The sequence below is a fragment of the Boleophthalmus pectinirostris genome, unplaced genomic scaffold, assembly GCF_026225935.1.
Source record: "Boleophthalmus pectinirostris isolate CB_2022bp ecotype Guang Dong unplaced genomic scaffold, ASM2622593v1 HiC_scaffold_3, whole genome shotgun sequence".
In the NCBI taxonomy this organism is placed as follows: domain Eukaryota; kingdom Metazoa; phylum Chordata; class Actinopteri; order Gobiiformes; family Gobiidae; genus Boleophthalmus; species Boleophthalmus pectinirostris.
In genome coordinates this window covers 10,533,704-10,558,608 of record NW_026571299.1, presented here as the reverse complement: position 1 = coordinate 10,558,608, position 24,905 = coordinate 10,533,704, and the positions used below count along the sequence as shown (strand labels likewise).

At 39.4% G+C, this 24,905-nt stretch overlaps 3 protein-coding genes and 1 long non-coding RNA gene across 4 annotated transcripts in view; all 4 read right to left on the bottom strand.

The window, feature by feature from the left end:
* Positions 1-735: 735 nt before the first annotated feature.
* On the bottom strand, positions 736-2,318 carry LOC110156568 (uncharacterized). The gene is made up of 3 exons (XR_008633119.1): positions 1,774-2,318; positions 1,621-1,706; positions 736-1,105 (listed from the first exon to the last, which is right to left on the bottom strand). It is a non-coding gene; the product is annotated as an uncharacterized LOC110156568 (long non-coding RNA).
* Positions 2,319-2,377: 59 nt separating this feature from the next.
* LOC129410973 (CD5 antigen-like) lies at positions 2,378-6,432 on the bottom strand (the record flags this gene model as incomplete). Its single annotated transcript, XM_055160279.1, has 3 exons — positions 5,978-6,432; positions 5,591-5,875; positions 2,378-2,493 (listed from the first exon to the last, which is right to left on the bottom strand). Coding segments are annotated over exons 1-3 (540 nt in total), but the record flags the coding sequence as incomplete, so codon positions are not given.
* LOC129410972 (collagen alpha-1(XIV) chain-like) lies at positions 6,163-10,523 on the bottom strand. Its single transcript, XM_055160278.1, has 4 exons — positions 10,451-10,523; positions 7,935-7,970; positions 6,536-7,129; positions 6,163-6,194 (listed from the first exon to the last, which is right to left on the bottom strand). Exons 1-4 carry the CDS (start codon positions 10,494-10,496, stop codon positions 6,163-6,165), a joined length of 708 nt encoding a protein of 235 aa, XP_055016253.1. The 5' UTR covers positions 10,497-10,523.
* Positions 10,524-18,954: 8,431 nt separating this feature from the next.
* LOC129410971 (uncharacterized) overlaps positions 18,955-24,905 on the bottom strand; it is a 23,466-nt gene continuing 17,515 nt past the window's right edge. The window contains exons 2-8 of the mRNA XM_055160277.1: positions 23,506-24,099; positions 22,801-23,061; positions 22,414-22,698; positions 21,803-22,093; positions 21,369-21,674; positions 21,216-21,301; positions 18,955-19,366 (exon numbers count right to left, since the gene is read on the bottom strand). Coding sequence (XP_055016252.1) covers positions 19,310-19,366; positions 21,216-21,301; positions 21,369-21,674; positions 21,803-22,093; positions 22,414-22,698; positions 22,801-23,061; positions 23,506-24,099 — 1,880 coding nt within the window. The 3' untranslated portion in view covers positions 18,955-19,309. The remainder of the gene's footprint in view (positions 19,367-21,215; positions 21,302-21,368; positions 21,675-21,802; positions 22,094-22,413; positions 22,699-22,800; positions 23,062-23,505; positions 24,100-24,905) is intronic.

The window sequence follows — 24,905 nt, the reverse complement described above, 5'->3', positions numbered from 1 at the left end:
GTTGTAATATTTATTATGTCTCAAAATGAGCATGAGTGTTTCCAGTGGTTATTGTGCACACAGCCCATTATAACATGACTTAAAGCTCACAAGAGTCAATTTTCCATAATATAGGAGCTTTAAATTCTAAATAACAGTGTGGACTAAATGTAACTACACAGAGTTTGATTTTAAATTATGTGATTATGTTGAATTCATAAAATGGACAGTATAACATGCAATAAACATTTATGAAATCATCTTAAATAAATACAACAGACGTAAATGATCTCCAGGACTTTATTTACATTATCATTAGAAAACAAAACATGAAATTACACTGGATTTAATGAATTCAGAATCAAGGTAAATTTAATCCATAAAGTATATTCTTGTATTTATCATTTTAATAAATCTTAAAGGGCCCATATTACACTGTTTTTTAATCTGTTATAATTTTGTGTAATATAGGACCTTTAAATACAGCGTTACACATTTGATAACCTTACAAATCGAAGCAAATATTAACACACAAAACCGTAAAAGTAACTTTACTTTGATACTATTTTACTACAAAATCAACAAAAGGTCATAAACAACACCAATCTATGTACAGTATATTTGAGATAAAGTAACATAACAGTTTTATCATTTTAGTCTCACATTGTTAGAACATCTCAAACAAAACAATCAAGATTTGTTATTATTTACAAGTCATTATTGGTTATAATTCAAGAAAATTTGATGTTGGGCCAATATCTAGAGCTGTGTTTGATTATTTTCACCAAATTTTGCAATTTTAATTTACAACAAATTCACCTATTTTACCACAAACCTTCAAAATGGCTTTACAGTCACATTTTGAGGAGTTTTTGAGGAGGTAAACACATTATAACATGACTTAACGTTGACAAGAGTCCATTTTGTGTAATATTGGACCTTTAAATGCCCTGCTGTGATTATCCAGTGCTGACAGTGTTTTACTCTTATCACAAAATGGGAACATAAACTAAATCTTTCCCCATAACGTCTTTATTTCACAGGCTTCTCAGGATGGTATATTCACCTTTCACTGAAGATGGAGATGAGCAGATCGCCGTTGTCCATGTTGTTTCCGTGTTTTGGCCTAAATAAAAACATGTTTAGTACTGGTTTAATACAATTTAAATGCTCCATATTATGCAATTTTGGAATTTTGGAGTATTTTGATTTTTGCAGATAGAAAGACAGACTAATAATAAAGGTTATTCAAGCATGTGTGTTTGGATCAAAACACAACTCCAGGTCTCGCTTAAAGCTCAGTAAGAATCTATTTTGTGTAATACAGGAACTTTGAAGTCATTATTTAGCCCTATTGTCGTTCCCGCCTTATTGAAAAGATAAATAAACACGTTTAGAGCTTTAACACCTTCAAGACACTGTTACATCAAGGAAGCACTCACCCAGACACACAAACATTCACACACCACTGTACATAGACACTGGGGGCGAGGGAGGACTAAGTGTTTTGCCCAAAGGACACAACAACAGCATTCATCAGTGGGAGGTGGTATCAATACTGTTTTATGTGGGAGCAGGATTCTAACCTCTGAACTTTGGATCAGAGTTGTGGTCTGGTCTTGTTTTTGTCCTGTGTTTTACCTGGCAGTAGAAGTACAGTGCAGTGGTGGAGATGAGCAGGATGAGAACATGGATCCCGGCTCTCAGGAGCAGGTCTGAGTCTGCCACTGTACAGATATTAAACATAAATATAATCATAAAACAAAGGATCTTCAAACAGCTAAAGAACTATACCTCCACGACTGATGTACAGGGTCACGTTCTTTAGGATTTTACTTGAATCATATAGACTGTAACCACAGGTGTAGTTCCCTGTGTGTTCAGGACCAAAGGCTGTGAACAGGAAGTGTGCAGAGTGATTGACAGATGGCAGGGTGTAATTCCCACTTGGAGCCAGCAGGTGGAAAAAAACAGAGTAGAATGGTTTATCTAAAAAGCAGGAGACACTGAAGTCTGCACCGGACCTCACAAGAGCCCTGTGCCCCCTGGACTGAAAAACTCCCTCTGAGGAGACCAACGTCTTGACACCAGGGAGGAAGTCTGTGGAGAGAAAACTGTCATGAAATAATCAGCAGATTATTGTGCGGTTTGAAAAATATAGTTCTGGGATTATAGTCAACCATGTAATCCACATTTTTAGAAATGTCACAATATAGTACAGACCTGAGCAGGTTAGGGACAAACTATTTTTGTCCTGGGTCCTGTTGGAGATGAGACAGTCTCGGAGGACAGCTCTCCTCTTCACACACTCAGGGTCCAGCCACCAGAAAGGCTCGATATCAGGGAAATAAGAAATGTTAAATGCCAAACCACAGCCCAGCTTTTGACATAGAGCAGAGCCAAAGTCCAAGTCCAAATCTTGGACTGAAGTCGCCACTGTTCTCCATTCGTCCTGGTGTCTCAGATGCAGGAAACCATGACAGAGACGTCCATTGAGCCACAACGTAACATCATCTGGACACAAACAAAATATATGATACATAAAATGTGAGTCATGACAGAAAATAATGATTCATTCATTGTAATAAATAAAGAAACAATCACCTTAAACAATCAATATTAAAACAATAAATAAAATGGGCCTCTTGAAATGTTATAAGTAAACACCAGGAAAAAACATTTGTCTTCTTTAAGAGCTCACTCCCTGTGTCCACCTGTTTGCTCTGCGCTTTTTCCCTGCATGTGCCACGTTGGACCTCATACGAGCCTCATGTGAACAGACAGTTTAAATACTTTTCAATCTATCCATCAATCATCAATACACATCTCCTCTGAGCAGCTGCAGTGTGTGTGAACACTGACACTATCAGAGAGTGTCTCCCCTGAGTCCAGATAAGGAGACAAATAAACCATGAACTTCTTTTATAGTTGGATAAAGAGACCAGGCCTGATGGGCCGGCAGGTAGAGGGCTGCACACAAACTACAAAACTACAGTTACATTCGGTAACTAAGATTTCTCTGTTGTATCTACAATACGACATCGATTTGAGCAGCTCGCAAACCTCTGTGCTGTTTTACATTTGAAGTCACAATCATTCTGTGGACTTTGTACTGGGTAAAAGAAAAGAGTGTGAATGTGATCGGATTATATTTAATAAAATAATATTTAATTTTGTGCCATTTTTATAGAAATAATGTATTTTACATAGCTCTGCAAATTGGTGCAGCTCTTTGCTAAAATCTAATTTGATGTGTGCCATAATACGATTGCACAGTTTTATTATACATTCATGAAGAATTGTCTTTTTTTCTCCACATTAAAATACTTCTGCTGTTTTAAATGCCATTATTACATAATGTACATAGTTTTGGTAAGTAAAAATGAAAAAAGTGAATTTAATGTGATACTTTCTAGAAATATGCAAGATAGATAGATAGATAGAGATTGATACTTTATCGATCCTGAAAGAATTTCCAATTTTGGCAGCAAAAATGAAACATGCATTCATCAGCTGTCGGGATGCGCTGTGCAGATGTTTGATGTGTGAAATAAACTTCCCGAGTGTCCATGGAGCAGGACAGGGACAAGAGCCTGTCTCCAAAGGTGCTCTCCTGTCCGGGGATGGTGCTGTGCAGGGGGGGCTGGGGGTTTTCCAGGATGGACAGGAGTTTGTTTAGGGCTTTCTTCTCCTCCACAGATGTGAGTGAGTCAAGTTCTTCACCGCTACAGATCCTGGCTTCCTCACCAGGTTATCCAACCGCACAGTGTTCCTCTTCTTGAGGCTTCCTCCCCTTCATCACCATTTCTGATACACCCCACAATGTCTGTGTCATCAGCGTACTTCTGCATGTGACACAGCTCTGAGTTGTGTCTAAAGTCCAGCATGTACAGGGTAAACAGAACTGGTGACAGTACAGTCCCCTGTGCCTCTGTGTCAGAGGTGCTGTCCCCCAGTCATATAAACGGAGGTATCTCAGTGAGATAATCTAGTAATCCAACTAACCAGCAAGCATCTGATCCCCTCCAAAAGGAATGTTTTTTGGAAGGAATTTGTCAAATATGTACGCAACTTTATGTCACATTTCACCTTTTCTTTTAAAGACATGCTGTTTATTTTTTTTTAAATGCATTACATGAAAAGTAAACATATTTATATCATTAATATCTCATTATCTTAGCAAAATTTCATATCCATAAATGTAAATTAATTAATCATACAGTGGAGGAAATAAGTATTTGGTCCCTTGTTGATTTTGTAGCTTTTCCCACTGACAAAGAAATGGATAATTTATCATTTTAATGGTAGGTTTATTTTAACATTGAGAGATAGAATATTAAAAAGAAAATCCAAAAAATAACTTTAAAGAAAATATACAAACTGATTTCCATTTCATTGAGTGAAATAAGTATTTTTACCCTCTAGCCTAAAGAGACTTAGAATTTGGTGTTAAAACCCTTGTTTGCAGCAAAGAGATCAGAGGTTTCTTGTAGTTGATGACCAGGTTTGCACATATATCACAAGGAATTTTGGTCCACTATTCTTTGCAAATCATCTATAAATCATTAAGGTTTTATGGCTATTGCCTGGGAACTTGGAGGATCCATTTTCAGCTTCCTGGTGGAGGGAAGGAGGTTGTCACTCAGGATTTTAACAGTACATGGCTCCGTCCATCCTCCCATTGACAGGGTATTGTCCTGTGCCCTGGTAGAACCCCCCAAACAAAGCCTAATGTTTCCACCTCCATGTTTGACGATGGGGATGGTGCTGTTGGGGTCAAAGGTAGCATTTCTCTTCCTCCAAACACGGCGAGTTGAGTTAAGGCCAAAGAGCTTGATTTTGGTCTAATCTGACCACAGCGTATTTTTCCAGTCGCTCTCTAAATCATTCAGGTGTTCACTGACAAACTTCAGGTCTGCACATGTGCCGTCTTAAACAGGGGAACCTTGCACTGCAGGATTTTAATCCATTGTGGCATTAAGTGGCTTAGTGGCTGTGGTCCCAGCTGCCTGTCTGATGGATTAACAGATTCTGTGGACAGGTGTCTTTTCTACAGGTGACTAGTAAAACATTAGGATTAGGAGTGTTTAACTGGTCTGTGGGAGCCAGAACTCTTAATGGTGTCAATGAGTGACCTTTACAAAAGAAGAATGCCACAGAGCTACTAATTTTAGCGGTTACAATAAACTGAGTCATTATAAGAACCAAACCTTATTATAAGAAGCAAACCTTAGATGGGGTACAGTTAGATGTCTATAAAATATTAACTATATCCATTTAATAGTGCACATCGTTAGGCATCAAAATTATACATTTAAAATATTAAAAGACATTTAATTAAATTAAATCAAATCTGACTAATTCAGCACAATACATATAATTCAGAAATCCCTTGACGAGGTATTTTGAAGGAGGTGGAGAGCTACTGAAAGCTGATCCCCTGGTCTACAGCTTCAAAGCATTTAAAATACAGCATGTGTATATGATATATCTTGAAGATAAACATCTTAAAAAGCTGATGACAAGATAATATTTCATAATAACATAGAAATCAATCATTTCTCCTTCAAATACGCTGTAAGAATCTGGAACAGAATGGAGGGCGTGTTACCTGTGCAGGTGATGTTGGCAGCAGCTGAGCAGAGCGTCTCAGAGCTCTCACAGTCCTTCAGTGCTGCCTCTGCTCCACTGCAGTGAAAGGACCTCCCCACAACAGATCCCTCTGTAATCAGCGCCCCCTGGAGGTCAGACACTCCTCCACAATCCAGTTCCCTGCAGATTATTTCAGCCTCAGTCTGACCAAAGCCCTCTGCACACACTGAGCTCCACAACTGGTCTGTGTGCACCTCCAGAGAACCAGAGCACCGGCCTGGACCACCGCTCAACCGCACCGAGTCTGAAAACCACAAACAAAACCACGACAAGTCAAGTGAGGAGCAGGAGGAGGTGTCTGGGGAGAGGAAGGAGGAAAAGGGAGAACTAGGATGTAGAGCTGTACCTGGCGGTGTGGTTAGAAATCCGGTCACAGACATACTCTGCCCAGACTCCCGTGCACTGATAGAGAATTCGTAAGAGGTGTTTGGCTTTAGGTGGAGGAGCTCTGTAGTTAGTTGGTATCCTGGGATATGTACCATCATTGTGTAAGGTTTTGTTTCTACAACAAACTCCCACACCCAGCTACCACTAAAAGTCCATGAGACACGAGCTCTCCTCGGCTGAATGTCAAAGAAACTGAGAGATTCAGGCTTTGGCAGGTCTGAAAATAGAAGTGAATTTTGTGAATATCCAAAAGAATCTATTGCAGAACTATGTTTAATTAGTGAACATGCTGCATGGAGAATTACTCTGCATGTAAATGTTTTACATTTGTGTGGCACCCTCACCTCAAGCCAGGTAAATCAGTGTGGGCAACAAATTGTTGTCACTGATCAAGTAATTATTTACTAATTCTTCTATTTTGTGATTGTCATTAAGTTCTTAATAGTAAAACTCAGAGCTGCAGTGACTTCAATCACACACACAGATGAAAAAGGAGCAAGACGAGACAACAACTCACCCAGCATCTGTTTGATCCAATGACAAAAAGAGTGAGTTAAGTCTCTCAAAGTGTTTGGAAAACCACTAAAGTCTTCTACAGTGTAGACTTCAGTTTTATCAAGACCCATGCCAATGTCCTTTAACTCACTGTAATCTGCACCTTTAACTCCAACTATAAACACTTTTGAACTTAATGACCAAAAATGTTTGACAGTGTCTCTGTTTATGCCTGATGAGTTCCTGTCACTGATCAGAATCAGAACATTAGGTGCACTTAGTCTGTCTCCCTGGACTGTGTGGAAAATTGTTTGTACAGCAGATTCTACAGCATCAGTGGTCAGGTCTCCAGGAGAAGCAGGACTTTGTGAGATCTTCCTCACTGCACTGACCACAGAGGGCAGATCGTGATAAGTGTTCAGGTAAAACTCAATCTCAGGTTTTCCACCACACTTCACCAGAGCAATCTGAACCGAATCAAGACCAACCACACCGAGGATCTGGACCAGAGCCACCAGGAAATCCTTCACTTTGGAGAAATCTTCTGAACTGATGTGGTTGAATCTATCCAGAAACAGCAGCACATCAGCTCTGTGGTCCTCACTCAGAGAGCACTCTGCACAAGACAGGAGACTAATCAACACAACTTGGGCTAAATTAAGGTTTAAAGATGTATCATAATTATTTTATATTTTGGTCATTGTAAACAGCAAGACTGAACTAAAATATATTATTATAATTGTAGTAGATTTATTGGCTTCTTGTTAAAAAAAAACAATAAATAAATAGATAAATGATGCAGAACACCATTATAACATTGTTAACATTGTTGAATGAACATTATTACTTCCTCTTTGATGGAGAATTTTAGAGAATAGACTGTTTACTTTTAGACAGGAGGAAATATTTGAAATCAGAAGATGAGAGGCACAGTATGTTTAGGTGGTGTTAAAAAGCCTGACCCCAGTTTTCTAAATCTGAATGAATCCACTGATTCATGGAGCGAGGAGAGGAGAAGAGGAGAGAGACACAGATGAAAGAATGAAAAAGAAGAAGCAAAGGACAGATACATGTTGGACAGAGTCCAGGTGCTTCTGGAGACGTGTCGGTAGAAAACTAGTCCATGTGAACACATGAAACATGATAAGAAGACAGGTGTAAATGTCCCAGGGAGCAAGAACTCACAGAGTGGATTTTGGAAAAATATAGAACCTTCTCAAATGACTGAGAACCAGTGTTTGGACTGCTGCCTCTGTAAACCCTCCTAGACTGCACCTTTTTAATGTGGCTGACACTGAATTAACCAGATCTTCTAATCCATATTACAGGAATATCCCAGGTGTTGACAAGGCCACACAACACCAGACAAACTCCTTTCTAATCTAAACTTGTCCTTTTTGAAGCAGTGAGGAGGTATGTACCTGTTTGAGGGTTCTGTGTGATCTGAGCCCAAGTCCCTGAAAAACACACAGATTAGATGAGTCTCAGTTATTTTAGACCACTCATTGATTGTGTTCAGCATGAACACGACACTGCAGGATAAACCTGTGATCAGCACCACATTTCACATGTTTTGTTTTCTTCCCACCAGTCCACTTTTCTAACTTATGTACAAACTGATACTGTATACATGGGCACAATAAACTGACAAATTAAATGTCCTACATTACACAAAATGTTCTTCTTGTGAATAATACGAACACTTTAACCACAAAAGAGCAAGATTATTAGCCCTTGTTTATTGTTTGGAGGATTAGAGAATTTTGCTTTTTTTTTCACCAGTTTTACCAACACTGACATTATAAAGCTCCTGCTTTTGTCGTCACACAGTCCCAGCATGCACCTCCAAATGGCATGGGCCATTTGTGCTCCTCAAACAACAAACTTTAGAGTTTCAGAGATTGTGGATTATTGTGGCGCACTGGGGTGAAAACATTCTCAAAGATAGAAGAAAGTCTGAGTCTTTTAACAGACTGACAAAACTCCAGATTGACGGGAGAAGTGGATTTCTGCAGCTAAACGGGCTATGCAGCTAATATTAATCAAACTGGACATTAACTAAGCTATGAATGTATTTTTTCTTCATTTTATTTCAATGATTAAACCATAGTCTCGTAATTATTCAAAAACTGTACATTTGTGTATTGTTGATTAGTATTAAATAGTTAACATGAATGACCCACGCCAGGTCAGGGTCATTCATGTTTAATCTAAAGGAAAAGAAAATTCACAATTATCTTACACTATATGTGCATAAGACCAATCTGAAGTGACTCGAAGACAAAGACGATTGATGCTTTTAAAATCTACTTTTACTAAATGTTACCATATCCTAATATGTACATGCACAGCAACAAATTTTCGTTCCTGAACAACTTCTAAAGAGTTAAAAAGTTATGCAGTTTTTAGCCATTTTTATATAGTTCATTTTATATGTTTTTTTTTTTCTTGAGATTTTCTTGGACATTATTCTCTCTGTTTATCTTCATTGTCTGTTTCTTTTTCAAATTTCCACCCCCTTGGTCCTCACTTTTTTTTCAGGCGCCAGACTGTGTAGGATCACCACTGCTCAGTCCTCACGTGAACGCGCACAGATCATCAGCCGCTGATGATCAGACACGCGCCACGGCTCTGCTCCGCGCGCTCCGCTGATGTGGACCCGCGCGCGCTCCGTGACAAAACTAAAGGTCACGTGTGAGCACTAAAACGAGTCAAATGGGCTCAATATTTCACCAAACTGCTGCAGAACACTGGAAGACGCCAGAACAACTCGAACATTTTGTATCTGTCACCATAAGAGCCACTTACAACCGCAAGCGGCAATGAAGAGTCTTTTACCCACTAAACCTGTTGCTTAGTAGAGCTACATTAACCTGGAACATGTGACCACACGAACTCATTATGAAATGCAATTTCTAGACTTAAATTATTGACAGTTGGACTTTAAAATAATTAATTAATTAGGATATGATCATTTTTGTTTGAAAAAAAATGTAAACTAAAAAGTTGAAATAATATGCGCTCAGTGTGATAAATCACGATTAATCATATTTCAGATTAATCTGATTTTTTTTTTTTCTTTTTAATAATTTGACACCACTAAAAAAACATAATAAAAACTCATTCACTTGTCTAACATCTGTGCGTCTCTCCACTATGTCTCCTCTACAGATTTCTAATTATGATATGAATAATAATTAACAATAATAAATAAATAATAACAATCAGCAGTGGAGTGGTAATCGGGAGACACAGGAGATTTCTCTTGACAGGAGAGGAGTGCAGCCGAAGGAGCAGTTGCAGCTACTCTTCCCGCCGGCCGTGCGCTCCCTCTCACATCTCTCATATGACCCCAAAACCTCAGAAAAGTTCCTCCAGTGTATGTAGTGTCAAGGTGCTGTTAACATCATTTAAACATTTCCCACGGCACTTTCAAAATAAAACAATCTGCATTGATGAACTGCAGAACAAATCTTATTGTGAAAAGGTTTTAAAATGACAGTGCACTAACTCTGGCTTCAGCTGATTTTTAGGCCTAAGTCATTCACTGAATGGAACATTTCACTTTAAATAAATGAACAGAACATGTAAAAGAACAGACCAGCTGTTTATGCAGAGTTTTAAACACAGATGAGCTCTCACAAAGTTATTCTAATATGCCAATTATTATTGGCAAAAAATAAGAACTAAATGCAGCAGAATACAGAAATGTATGTGATATTTTTTATAAAATACTCCTTTTCTCTCTCTCACTCTCTCTCTCTCTTTTTAACAAATGAAAAAGAGGGCTTGTGGATTGCTGATAGAACGCTGCATTACCGGCAGATTTCAGAGCCCACTCCACCCTGATAACAATTTCAATAAATACAATTCTAATAAGTAACTAATAAATATATGTATGAGTAGCCTGTAAAAATGAATAAAATAAAAGTTTTACCAGAGTAGCAGAGCAAAAGGACAAACAGCACACGTCCGAAATCCATGTGTAAAACAGAAATAAGCCAAGACCAAACTAGGAATGAACCAGGTCTAAACCAGGTCCGCCTATGAGCTTGTTATGTGTTGTTCTTATCTGATGTCACTTCCTGCTTGTGACATTCAAAACTTATCTTTAAAACATGGGAAACTTTTTTTTTTTTTGCATCTTCAGATAATACATAAAACACACAGATATTTTAAAATAACTGTGTGGTGATGATCCTTAAGGCCCATTTACACAATTTTCTGATCTATAATGTACTGCATTGCATAATTGCATCATGCTTTTGTATATTCATGGAGAACTGTCGAGTTGGGAGCTTGGGTGACGTAGGCTTGTGGCCTGAGCATTGGACAGAATCGCACAGCTAACCGTAAGGAGGGTTGAAGGGCCAGGGAGAGATTGCTAGATTAGTCAAACATGCATTAAAACATGCATGGATGACATCTAAAACCCCTTCAGGCAATGTTATAACATGGCAGAAAGCTCAGAAAACTCTATTTTGCATAATAAACCCCTTTAAGTTTAGGATTTGGGTTAGGTTTAGAAATATGCTACTTTATGGTCATGGTTTGGTTTATGAACATTATGGCTAATATTTGGGTTAGGTTTCGGGTTAGGGTGCTAAGTTTGTTTGAAGTTACGATTTAGGATAGGTTTGGAAACATGCTATAAGTTTAGATTTAGGAACAGTCAGTAGGTGATTGTTAAGGTTAGAATATGGGTCAGGTTTAAGAACATGCTATTATATGGTTAGGGTTAGGATTTGGTTTTATGAACATTTAAAACAAACAAAACATTTTAAACAAAACAAAACAAATATGCAGCCAGACACTCTACTGCCTTTTAGACACTTTGAGAAGTTTATTTTCCCAAACACCAGGGGTGTAGTGGGTGTGGTACGTGGAGGAACGCCGTCCACCCACTTCTCCCGATGTGAGATATAAAAAAGTAAGGCCCCATCCACACCCGTACGTATTCAAGTCATTTTTGTTGTGGATGCAGTGTTTGCCCACACGAATCTGATTGAAAACAGCTCCAGAGATGGAATGATCTGGTACCACTAGCTCTTATGAATTAATCTGAGTATGGATCTGATCCGGCACTGTGTGGATGCCTGAAAACACTAATACGCTGATACGCTGACGTAGGTCTGTCTGCTGCGATTTAGGCTAATTCACCGCCAAAACGCAAAGAGGCTAGACAAGGGGTGCTCAATACGTCGATCGCGATCTACCAGTCGATCGCCAAGGTCGTGTGGGTAGATCGCCGTGTCTCGTCTCGGACTTGCGTTTGGACTCGATCTTGTCTCTCACTCAAGGTCTGACACTCAACAAGTGCGATCATATTTCATTACGGACGCTGGTGTTGGCAATAAACTTGTACTGGGGTGCAGGAGCATGTGGAGCGTCTCAGGGCAGCCTGTGCGCTCAGTGCAGCCCGCGGAGACTCTACGGCACATCACAAATACACACGTTCCCTATGCACGGCTCGTCTGCAACAGCGTGTGCCCTCGTGTACCAGCGTGCATCACAGGGCAGGTTAAACTTCCTAAACATCCTACCTGTCCATCTGCCTCACGTCAGCACGCCGCCCCTCGCCTTTTCACGCTCTCGCTCCTACAGCGAACACAAGCCCCTTCCACAGTGCGGCTGATTAGAAGAGCAAGACCAAATGTGAAGCAAAAACGAGTCTAAATTTGTGTTACAGTGTTGGCACAAAGCAGGTCTACAGCATAGAGCAGATCTACAGGACAGACCTACTGCCACATTTGGTTGAAGTTTGCCTAACAAAAGTGCACAAATGCATCTGTGTTTGTCACGATGTGCGTTTGGTTTGGTAAACGTGCAGAGGCTGGTAAATATCACTGCAAAACCAGAAAAGAATGCAACTCCAGTTTGGACGTCATGACGACGTGACACCAGTCCATTATGTGACTAGCGTTTCAAGCGGTTTTTGCATTACTGTGTGGATAGGGAAGTCTTTGATTGTGGACACAGAAATTACATGTCTGGACGCTGATCTTTCCCGATACAGTGATAGTCTAACAAATATAAAATAGCTACAACTTAAATGTCAGACCGGAGCTATTGGCAATGGTGAAAACAACCTGCATAGGCTCATGATATCTGCAGTACTGTCCTACAGTGACCTGTGACATGAGGGACCAGGACTGAACCAGGACTGAGTGTCGGTGTCTGTGTGTGCGCCCGCTTAGACTGTCGGGTAACCGCAGCCAAAAGGACTGGTGCAGAGCTCCGCCCCCACGGGACTCAGCACAGCCGCCGCCGGATTGTGCTTTGCAGACACCCTGCTCCCCGGGCTCAGGGTTCTCTCTCGCTCTCAAGTCACACATATTGGTCAGATTGGTCCATCCTCCATGTGCAGGTTCCAGACAGGGGCCAGTGAGACCATGCTGGATCCATGCAGGGAAAGCGAAAATCCACTGTAGATTACAAATCCAGGTGGGTTGTTCCAGTTTTCCCGCGCTCGAGGTCTGAGGCTGGTTCCGAGGTTGTGCAAAGCATCTGGACAGAAGCACAAATCCAATTGGTTGGTTACATATTATCCTGAGCAGTCCATCCTCCAAGAACTTGGTTCTTCCCTGAGAAAGCTCTTCTCAGGCCGAGGCTCCTAACATCACTCCCCGCTCCAGCTCATCTGAAGCACTGAAGCCCGGCCTGAACCGGAGCTGCTCCAGCTGGTTCAGGAGTCTGGTTTGTATCTAGTTCGACTGTAGCGTTTCTCACATTAGGCTAAAAGCAGAGCGTTTTTGAAGTTGAATCAATTGAATAGGCTATTGCCTATTGCCATAAAATTATTTGGTTAATTAATAGCCTAAAATAACAAGTGCTCGGTTGCTATGTGAACACGGGGAACACCGGGATTTCTCTGAGCATGCAGGTCCTGGTGTTTGAACATGACTTGACCCACTCCACCACTGCCAAACACAGTCCCGTCCGTCAGGGCCTGGTGCATGTGGTCTGCTGGGGCATGAAGCCTCCGTGATGGGGTAAACTCTGCAGTATGGGGGGAAGGGGCAAATATGTTTAAAGAGCAAAAACACTGGCACCTACAGGGAACTTTATGACTACAGTAGAAGGAGAAGAGTGTTTGAAAATGAGAGCATGGATGAAACTCTCTCCATGCATGCTTTTTATGAGGGAACAAAAACATGTGGGAAAGCTCCAAAAAGCCGAATTTACACAATACCCCTCTTTAAAGGTCCTGTATTACATTAAAACATTGTTACCTCATCAAAAACACACCTGAAGTTGTTTTGTTTCATTCACACATTTGTGTAATCTTTTATTATTAGTCTGTCTACATCTCTAAAGCATCTACATCTCAAAATGCTCTGTTCCATCTTGTGATGTCATGAAGTGATAGTTTTCAAGTTAAAAGTTACCTTTTAGCTTTAGTTCAGTAGAGATTGAAATTCCAGGGCTGAAATTATCTAAATGACTGTAGTAAAGATGTGTGGAGTTTAAAAAACACAGTGGAGCATTTTCTGTATTACCACATGACATCACAAGGTGGAACAGAGTGTTTATTGTTTGCGGGTTTATGAGTTAAACTTATGTGAATGAAACATCATCACCTGATTGTTTCCATGGAGATGTTTTGCCTTGTCTGGAATGTTCCACAGTAAAGCATCAAACATGTAGCATCACCTGTTTGTCTCCTTGGAAATAAACAAGACCAAGTTACATGCCAGATCTGTAGAGAGGCGAGAATGTGATGTTTTTAAGGTGTCAATAAAAACACCTGTAATTAAATAAATGCAAAGAAATTGCATCTCCATGGAGACAAAAGTCAATTTATTAAATGTTGAACTCTTTTAGAGTGTCTTAGGTGTGTTGTTATTAATATTTAAATAGGTTTGAGTTGTTGTGTGGGTGGGGATCGTTGTTGCAGTGAAAGGAGAGAATCTTTAAAGTTGCACTGTGTAACTTTTAGTTTGGGGGTCCGTCATCAGTTGTTTCTATGGAGATGTCATTGCTCTGCCTGGAAAGTTCCACAGACAATAAACAGCTCCATTTTACATTTATTCATTTACCGGTGGTTTTATAGCTCAAAAATAGTGAGAAAAACGGGCATTCTGACTGTAAACGGGGTCACCTCTCCACAGATCTGACCTGTAACTTGACCTGGTTTGGTCTCCATGAAGATAGAAAAGTGTAATGTCATACTATGAAACATTCCACACAAAACAATAATGTCTCCATGGAGAAAAGCATTTGATAGACCCTCCACCAGAAAAGTTACACAATGCATCTTTAAAATGAGTATGATTTTAAATGTGTCCAAAATGTTCTTAGATGAGCGGTGCTTAAATGTTGTGCAAACACAAGTTTACCTCACGTACCTAACAGTTGATCTCATTTTAATCATCAGTGCAGATCAGAAGTGTGGATGTTCTGAGCAACTTTCTGTGGTTTTAAATTCCCCATGAAAGATATAATATGATATGAAGCTGGTGTATCTCTTTTATTATCATTAATGTCATAAGTCAGACCAGAGTGTAGAGATATTTTGATATTTTGAGGAGAAGTAGGTGAGGTATTTGATAGAAAATCAAAGATGACATCATTGTCATAACAGAATTATTTTTATTATATTTTTATATTTATATTTTTTTACTTGACTTGTCAGAGCTTTTAGCCATGTCATAGTTTCCCCTTCTCATTTACCTTCTGAAGTTGTATTTGGAGTGATGTTGGAGCAATCTTTCATCGCTTCATTAGTTCAGCGTCACGTTGTCGTTTTTATACAAATGAAAAAATAAAAAAATCGCTGCTCTCTAGTGTGATGTGCAGTTATCCATGGGGAGGAGGGGGGTTTAACACCTGCATGACTCTTTGTTGTGATGATGTTTACGGCAATGTCAGCTCCAATTGGACGCCAAACTTAAGTTGTTTTTAGATCAAAAATGTGTTATAAAATGTGCGTGTATATTTAAAGTAAACACAATCACAATAGGTTCTCTTTAGGTTTTCTTTTTTATTTATCACCACTATTCTGTGAAAAGTTATTATGCACTTTTAGCATTTTTGTTCTTGCAAATCTACCATTTTTACTGCATTGTTTTGATCATCTTCAGACAGATGTTGAAAAGTAGAATTACAACTGTTTCTCTTTAAATCATTGTTTCCCAAAGACTGGGTCGAAACCTTTTCATGATCTGCATGTAGATCTGCAATATACAGTTCGGACCAGTGGCGTGCACAGATATTTTGGGGGGCAGTTGCTCAGTGAAAAATAAGGGCACTTTGTGCACATGTGGAACTTCAGGCTGCCTTATTATAGGTTAAGACAACAGAAGATTACTGTAAGTCTTGTAACATAGAAATAACTTATGATTGATACAAAATAATAGCTATTATAGCTTAATGCCTAATTTAGTATCACCAAACCACTTTCTGTAATTAAAAATAAAATGTGGACAGCTTTTAAGATATTTCAATAAAAGTAGAAGAACAGTTCAACATTCAAATCTGAGCTTTAAAAAGGCCCTAAACCAGGGGTGTCAAACTCATTTTGGTTCGGGGGCTGTATCCAACCTACTTTGATCCCAAAGGGGCCGGATCAGAAAACTCATAGCATTTATACCCCAAAAATAACAATAAGTTCAAATATTTGTGCAGAGAAACGCAAATTGATGAACTCTTTATTTTACAAAATATTATAATATTATGAACAACCTGAAACTTTAAGAAAAATGTAATTTCAACACAAAGTTTTAACATTAACTTGTATAAATAGGAATAAGTCAGTTTTTCTTGGAAAATCCTGCACTTGGCTCCACTTTTCTCATTTTGGACATTTTGCTGATGAGGTTGTCACAGTCAACAGTCAAAACAATCGTCCTTTAAGAGCGTTTGGAAAGAGACAAGTCTTCATTTGTGCTGCTCTGGTGGGAGGGGCCACGTACAGAGACTCTGCTCTGGTGGGAGGGGCCATGTACAGAGACACTGGAGACGCTGCTATGATAAACACCGCAGAAAATTACCAATATTTTAATAGAAAATATAATTAAATAGTAAATAATTTTAAGTAAATAATAAAAAAAATTTTAGCCTCTCTTTTCCAGGCATTATGTGTGTCCCGCTGTAATTTGTATTCTATAAATTACCACAGATGCCCCGTCACGTCCCGCCATACAGGAAGTGCTCCACTGTGTTTTTAAACTTCATACACCTTCACAAGAATCATTTGGATGAATTGCCCATCTCTACTGAACAAAAAGTAACTTGAAAACTAGTGGTAGTTTCATGCAATATCATGAAATTACCACTTTATGATATCACAAGGTGGAACAAACATTTTGAGCTTTGGAGATGTAGACGGACGAATAATACAAATATGTGAATGAAAAAAAACACAACTACAAGTACTCACTAGCTCACTGTGTCTCAAATAAAAAAAACATAAAATAAACAACCTATTGAAATTCTAATTAATTAAAATAAAGACTACACTATTTTTAATTTTGAATATATTGGTTTGTGGCATTGTTGTAATATTTATTATGTGTCAAAATGAGCATGAGTGTTTCCAGTGGTTATTGTGCACACAGCCCATTATAACATGACTTAAAGCTCACAAGAGTCAATTTTCCATAATATAGGAACTTTAAGTTCTAAATAACAGTGTGGACTAAATGTAACTACACAGTGTTTGGTTTTAAATGATGTGATTATGTTGAATTCATAAAATGGACAGTATAACATGCAATAAACATTTATGAAATCATCTTAAATAAATACAACAGACGTAAATGATCTCCAGGACTTTATTTACATTATCATTAGAAAACAAAACATGTAATTACACTGGATTTAATTCATTCAGAATCAAGGTAAATCTAATCCATAAAGTATATTCTTGTATTTATCATTTTAATAAATCTTAAAGGGCCCATATTACACTGTTTTCTGATCTGTTATAATTTTGTGTAATATAGGACCTTTAAATACAGCGTTACACATTTGATAGACTTACAAAGTGAAGCAAATATTAACACTCAAAACAGTTAAAATAACTTTACTTTGAAACCATTTTACTACAAAATCAACAAAAGATCATAAAGAACACAAATCTATGTACAGAATATTTGAGATAAAGTAACATAACAGTTTTATCATTTTATTCTCACATTGTTAGAACATCTCAAACAAAAAGATTTGTCATTATTTACAAGTCAACATTCCTGGTTATAATTCAAGAAAATCTGATGTTGGGCCAATATCTAGAGCTGGCTTTGATTATTTTCATCAAATTTAGCAAGTTTAATTTACATCAAATTCACCGACAGCCCTGTTTTATTACAAATCTTCACGATGGATATACAGTCACATTTTGAGGAGTTTTTGAGGAGGTAAACACATTATAACATGACTTAAAGTTGACAAGAGTCCATTTTGTGTAATATTGGACCTTTAAATGCCCTGCTGTGATTATCCAGTGCTGACAGTGTTTTACTCTTATCACAAAATGGGAACATAAACTAAATCTTTCCCCATAATGTCTTTATTTCACAGGCTTCTCAGGATGGTTTGTGATGAAATGTTGTCGTCAAATGTTGTGGTCGTCCTTTCAAATATTTACTACGAGGTGTGTGTACCTCACCCTCACCACAAACCAGGAGAGAAAACATTTAGCAGTTTGAAACAGGAATTCTCATGAAACTTTACAAGATCAACATATATCCGAAGCATGTTTGGCTCACGTGTTATAAGAGGCTAAAGATATGTGGAGTTCCTTTTTCATATTTCAGTAACTCTTTACTTTAACATACAAACATTTGCTGTTAATTGTCAGATAGTTGCCTACGAGTTATTGATGGTTTTCAGATTCTAGAGGGTGATGGACTTGGACTTGATGAATCCGTGTGTCATTCGTTCATTCGTTTTTCAATATAAAAACAAAAATAAAAAAAATAAAAAACAACAATTTTCCTCATTATTTGTCTCTAAAACCAAAATGAAAAATGGATAATGTTTTGTTTTTTCATTTTTTGATTTTGTGTTTAAATGAAGAATGGAAAAAACGGATAATGGCCGTTTCCCGTGTCCATGACTCCCATGACTGCGATGCTGGACTTTTGCACCACTTACAGACTAAACCAGGACAAAACCAGGACTAAAACAGGACTAAACCAGGGCTAAATTTTTTCAGTCCTGGTCTCAGTCCCGGTCCTGTTCCCGGTCTCAAGCTGGTCTCAGTTCTTGTCTGATCCCGATCTCAGTCCCGGTCTTGTCCTGGTCTGGTCCTGGTCTCAGTCCCGGTCTGGTCCTGGACCTGGTTTAGTCCTGGTTTAGGGTTAGGGTTGAAAGTCCGGCATCGCAGTCATGGAAGTCACGGAAACGGGAAACAGCCGTTATCTGTTTTTTCCATTCTTCATTTAAACACAAAATCGAAACAGGAAAAAAAGAAATTGTCAGTTTGTTAAATTTTGCTTTTGGAGACACATAATGGTTTTATTTTTGGTTTTATATTGAAAAACAAATGAACGAATGATACACAGATTTTGATGGACATGTGTGAATGAAACTAAACTAAACTCCAGGGATGTTTTGACGTGGAAACAATATTATAACAGAGAATAAGTTAAAGAGGCACAATGTAACTAACACAAACCCTAGGCCATGTTACAGGCCAGTTCTGTGGAGAGGAGAACCTACTCACGGTGAGAATGAAGCTGGGTTGGAGTTATGAAAAGGAGGTTGGAAAGAAAATAGTGAAAGAGTGAAATGCACCAATGAAGAAAACATTAATATTATAATAACCCAAGACGTGGCTCATATTGGCCTTTCACTGAAGATGGAGATGAGCAGATCGCCGTTGTCCACGTTGTTTCCGTGCTTTGGCCTAAATAAAAACATGTTTAGTACTTAAATAGCCCCATATTATGCAATTTTCTGATCTATGTTAGGCTTCCTCATTTCAAACATACCTGGAGCTGTGCTTTGCTTCATTCACACATGTTTAACATTTTTCATGTTTATGCTGAGTTCTTCCCTCAAGAAGAAAACACTCTATTCCACCTTGTGATGTGATAATACAGGATGTGCTCCACTGTGTTTTTAACCTACACCTTCAATAGAATAACCTGGATAATTTCAGCCCTGGAACTGCCAATCTCTACTGAAACAAAGGCACAATGTAGCTGTTAACTTCAGACCTACCACTTCATGACATCACAAGGTGGAACAGAGCAATTTGAGCTTTGGTGATGTAGACAGACTAATAATAAAGGATTACTCAAATATGTATGCATGGATCAAAACAACTCCAGGTCTGTTTTTGATGAGGTAGCAGCATTATAACTAGGATTGTCCCGATCTGATCACGTGATCAGAAATCGGAGCCGATCACGAGACTGTGTTATGTTCCAATCAGGTATCAGATAAATAATATACATATATAACACACAGCGCACACAGGACACACAGCACACCACACACAGACAGCGCAACTGTCTGTCCCAGCGCCTGCTGTACTAGAGGCGCACTCACGCTGGGACTTTTAGGCCATGTCGTGCTCGGGCGCTGTTGCCTGGGATTCAGTGCCCCGTGATCACACCTGCGCGGCCGATGGCGTCGTCGCACGGTGCTGTTTGTTTGCATGTTGCGCAGTGGAGCTGGGCTTTTGGCAAAGAAGGTGGGGTTGTGGGACTTCTGTCCCTTCATGGCCCTTATCAGGGGTGGGCACAGATGTAACAACTACAGTCTTAAACTCTAGTCTTACTGCAAGTGAATTTAGTATTAAACTACATTATTCTGTTAGAATGAAAGTTCCTGAGAAGTCCTATCAATCAGTTGGACATTGTAAATGTCACAGTTATTAACGTGTGTCCTAGAGGTACAGAATGACCTATGGGGCTGCACAAAGAGAGTTATGTACAATAAATGTCATCTCATTTTTATTTGGTAAGATTTTGGTTTATTTGACTATCATAGACGAGCCTAAATGTTTAAAATATAATGCACATGCTTCCATATAATATCAAATATACAAACTCTAGATTGTGCAGAGTCTAGTCTCAGGGTCTGATCTGGTTATGGTCTGGTTCCTGTTGTGTCCAGTTCATTAAATTTACTAAGTTACACATTCCAAGACCAGACTGTGAAAAGTCAAGATTTTCAACAATGATGGCAAATGGTTAGAAAAGTTAATAAAATTAACACATTGAAATCAACAAAATCTGATCCCCCCTCCCCCTCCCCTACATCCTGGATCTTATTCTTTGCTAAGTTTTATAGAAGTATCAGTTCAGGACTCGGTATCGTCAGATGCTCAAAATCAAATGACTCAAACTTGGACTCAGGGACAAAAAAAAAAATTGATCAGGACATCCCTAATTATAACATGACTTAAAGTTCACAAGAATCTATTTTGTGTAATACAGGAACTTTGAAGTCATTATTTAGCCCTATTGTCGTTCCTGCCTTATTGAAAAGATAAATAAACACGTATAGAGCTTTAACACCTTCAAGACACTGTTACATCAAGGAAACACCCAGACACACAAACATTCACACACCACTGTACATAGACACTGGGGGCGAGGGAGGACTAAGTGTCTTGCCCAAAGGCACAACAACAGCATTCATCAGTGGGAGGTGGTATCAATACTGTTTTATGTTGGAGCAGGATTCTAACCTCTGAACTTTGGATCAGAGTTGTGGTCTGGTCTTGTTTTTGTCCTGTGTTTTACCTGGCAGTAGAAGTACAGTGCAGTGGTGGAGATGAGCAGGATGAGAACATGGATCCCGGCTCTCAGGAGCAGGTCTGAGTCTGCCACTGTACAGATGTTAAACATAAATATAATCATAAAACAAAGGATCTTCAAACAGCTAAAGAACTATACCTCCACGGCCGATGTACAGGGTCACGTTCTTCATGATTTCACTTGAATTATCTTCACTGTAACCACAGGTGTAGTTCCCTGTGTGTTCAGGACCAAAGGCTGTGAACAGGAAGTGTGCAGAGTGATTGACAGATGGCAGGGTGTAATTCCCACTTGGAGCCAGCAGGTGGAAAAAAACAGAGTAGAATGGTTTATCTAAAAAGCAGGAGACACTGAAGTCTGCACCGGACCTCACAAGAGCCCTGTGCCCCCTGGACTGAAAAACTCCCTCTGAGGAGACCAACGTCTTGACACCAGGGTAGAAGTCTGTGGAGAGAAAACTGTCATGAAATAATCATCAGATTATTGTGCAGTTTGAAAAATATAGTGGGGGATTATAGTCAACCATGTAATCCACATAATCATTTTTAGAAATGTGACAATATAGTACAGACCTGAGCAGATCAGCCACAGACTCTTTTTGTCCTGGGTCTTGTTGGAGATGAGACAGTCTCGGAGGACAACTCTCCTCTTCACACACTCAGGGTCCAGCCACCAGAAAGGCTCGATATTAGAGAAATAAGAAAATTTAACTGCCAAACCACAGCCCAGGTTTTGACACAGAGCAGAGCCAAAGTCCAAATCCAAATCCTGGTCTGAAGTCATCACTGGTCTCCATTGGTCCTGGTGTCTCAGATGCAGGAAACCATAACAGTGATGTCCATTGAGCCACAACAGAACATCATCTGGACACAAACAAAATATACGGTGAATATAAAATGTGAGTCATGACAGAAAATAATGATTCATTCGATGTAATGAATGAAGAAATAACTTTAAACAATACATATTTCTTCATTCAATGTAATGAATGAAGAAATAACTTTAAACAATACATATTTGGGTCGGTCCATATGAAATCAGTCGCCCTCCCCTATGAGCCATCTCAGATTTGGCTGAAAAAAATTCTAAACATTTCTAAAATGACCAAATGAAAGAATCTTAAATTTTAGCTCAATCCCTTTAGTTGTTCCTTAGTTATGGCCTGTGTTGGAGGGCGTGTTACCTGTGCAGGTGATGTTGGCAGCAGCTGAGCAGAGCGTCTCAGAGCTCTCACAGTCCTTCAGTGCTGCCTCTGCTCCACTGCAGTGAAAGGACCTCCCCACAACAGATCCCTCTGTAATCAGCGCCCCCTGGAGGTCAGACACTCCTCCACAATCCAGTTCCCTGCAGATTATTTCAGCCTCAGTCTGACCAAAGCCCTCTGCACACACTGAGCTCCACAACTGGTCTGTGTGCACCTCCAGAGAACCAGAGCACCGGCCTGGACCACCGCTCAACCGCATCGAGTCTGAAAACCACAAACAAAACCACGACAAGTCAAGTGAGGAGCAGGAGGAGGTGTCTGGGGAGAGGGAGGAGGAGAAGGGAGAATTAGGATGTAGAGCTGTACCTGGCGGTGTGGTTAGACGTCCGGTCACAGACGCACTCCATCCAGACCTGAATGCGCTGATAAAGATTTCGTAAGAAGTGTTTGGCTTCAGGTGGAGGAGTTCTGTAGTTCGTTCATATCCTGGGACAGCTACCAACTTTGTGTAAGGTTTTGTTTCTAGACTAAACTCCCACACCTCGCTGCTGCCACTAAAAGTCCATGAGACACGAGCTCTCCTCGGCTGAATGTCGAAGAAACTCAGAGATTCAGGCTTTGGCTGGTCTGAAAATAGAAGTGAATTTTGTGAATATCCACAAGAATCTACTGCAGAACTATGTTTAAATAGGAAATTCATGAATTCTGGAGGTGTTGGAGATTTCAGATGAGCTATGACATGTCCCACTTACTGAGTGTTTGTGTTTTTTGTGTTCTGAATGGACCCATTTACTTCTAATAATCCAGTACTTCAGTATTGGCTTGAATAAGTGATCGGGCTGGTCGGGCCCTGCTCACGATACTACTACAACCTCCACCATAACCTGTACTACTGACACCAGTGTGTGGCACCCTCACCTCAAGCCACGTAAAGCCTCACTGATCAACTCATTATTTACTAATTCTTCTATTTTGTGATTGTCATTAAGTTCTTAATAGTAAGACTCAGAGCTGCAGTGACTTCAATCACACACACAGATGAAAAAGAAGCAAGACGAGGCAACAACTCACCCAGCTTCTGTTTGATCCAACGACAAAAAGACTGAGTTAATTCTCTCAAAGTGTTTGAAAAACCACTAAAGTCTTTTACAGTGTAGAATTCAGGCTTATCAAGATCCATGTCAATGTCCTTTAACTCACTGTAATCTGCACCTTTAACTCCAACTATAAACACTTTCGCACTTAATGACCAAAAACGCTTGACAGTGTCTCTGTTTATGCTCGATGAGTTCCTGTCACTGATCACAATCAGAACATCAGGTGCACTGAGTCTATCTCCTTGGTCTGTGTGGAAAATTGTTTCCACAACAGATTCCACAGCGTCAGTGGTCAGGTTTCCAGGAGAAGCAGGACTTTGTGAGATCTTCCTCACTGCACTGACCACAGAGGGCAGATCGTGATAAGTGTTCAGGTAAAACTCAATCTCAGGTTTTCCACCACACTTCACCAGAGCAATCTGAACCGAATCAAGACCAACCACACCGAGGATCTGGACCAGAGCCACCAGGAAATCCTTCACTTTGGAGAAATCTTCTGAACTGATGTGGTTGAATCTATCCAGAAGCAGCAGCACATCAGCTCTGTGGTCCTCACTCAGAGAGCACTCTGCACAAGACAGGAGACTAATCAACACAACTTGGACCAAATTAAAGTTTAAAGATGTATTATAATTATTTATATTTTTGCCATTGTAAACAGCAAGACTGAAACTAAAATATATTATTGTCATTCTAACAGATTTATTGACTGGTTAAATTTTTTTTTAAACAAATAAATAAATAGATAAATGATGCAGAACACCATTATAACATGGTTAGCATTTTTAATGAACATTATTACTTCTTATTCGATGGAGAATTTTAGAGAATAGACTGTTTACTTTTAGACAGGAGGAAATATTTGAGATCAGAAGATGAGAGGTACAGTATGTTTAGGTGGTGTTAAAAAGCCTGACCCCAGTTTTCTAAATCTGAATGAATCCACTGATTCATGGAGCGAGGAGAGGAGAAGAGGAGAGAGACACAGATGAAAGAATGAAAAGAAGAAGTAAAGGACAGATATATGTTGGACAGAGTCCAGGTGCTTCTGGAGACGTGTCGGTAGAAAACTAGTCCATGTGAACACATGAAACATGATAAGAAGACAGGTGTAAATGTCCCAGGGAGCAAGAACTCACAGAGTGGATTTTGGAAATACAGAACCTTCTCAAAATGACTGAGAACAGTGTTTGGACTGCTGCCCCTGTAAACCCTCCTAGACTGCACTTTTTTAATGTGGCTGACACTGAATTAACCAGATCTTCTAATCCATATTACAGGAATATCCCAGGTGTTGACAAGGCCACACAACACCAGACAAACTCCTTTCTAATCTAAAACTTGTCCTTTTTGAAGCAGTGAGGAGGTATGTAC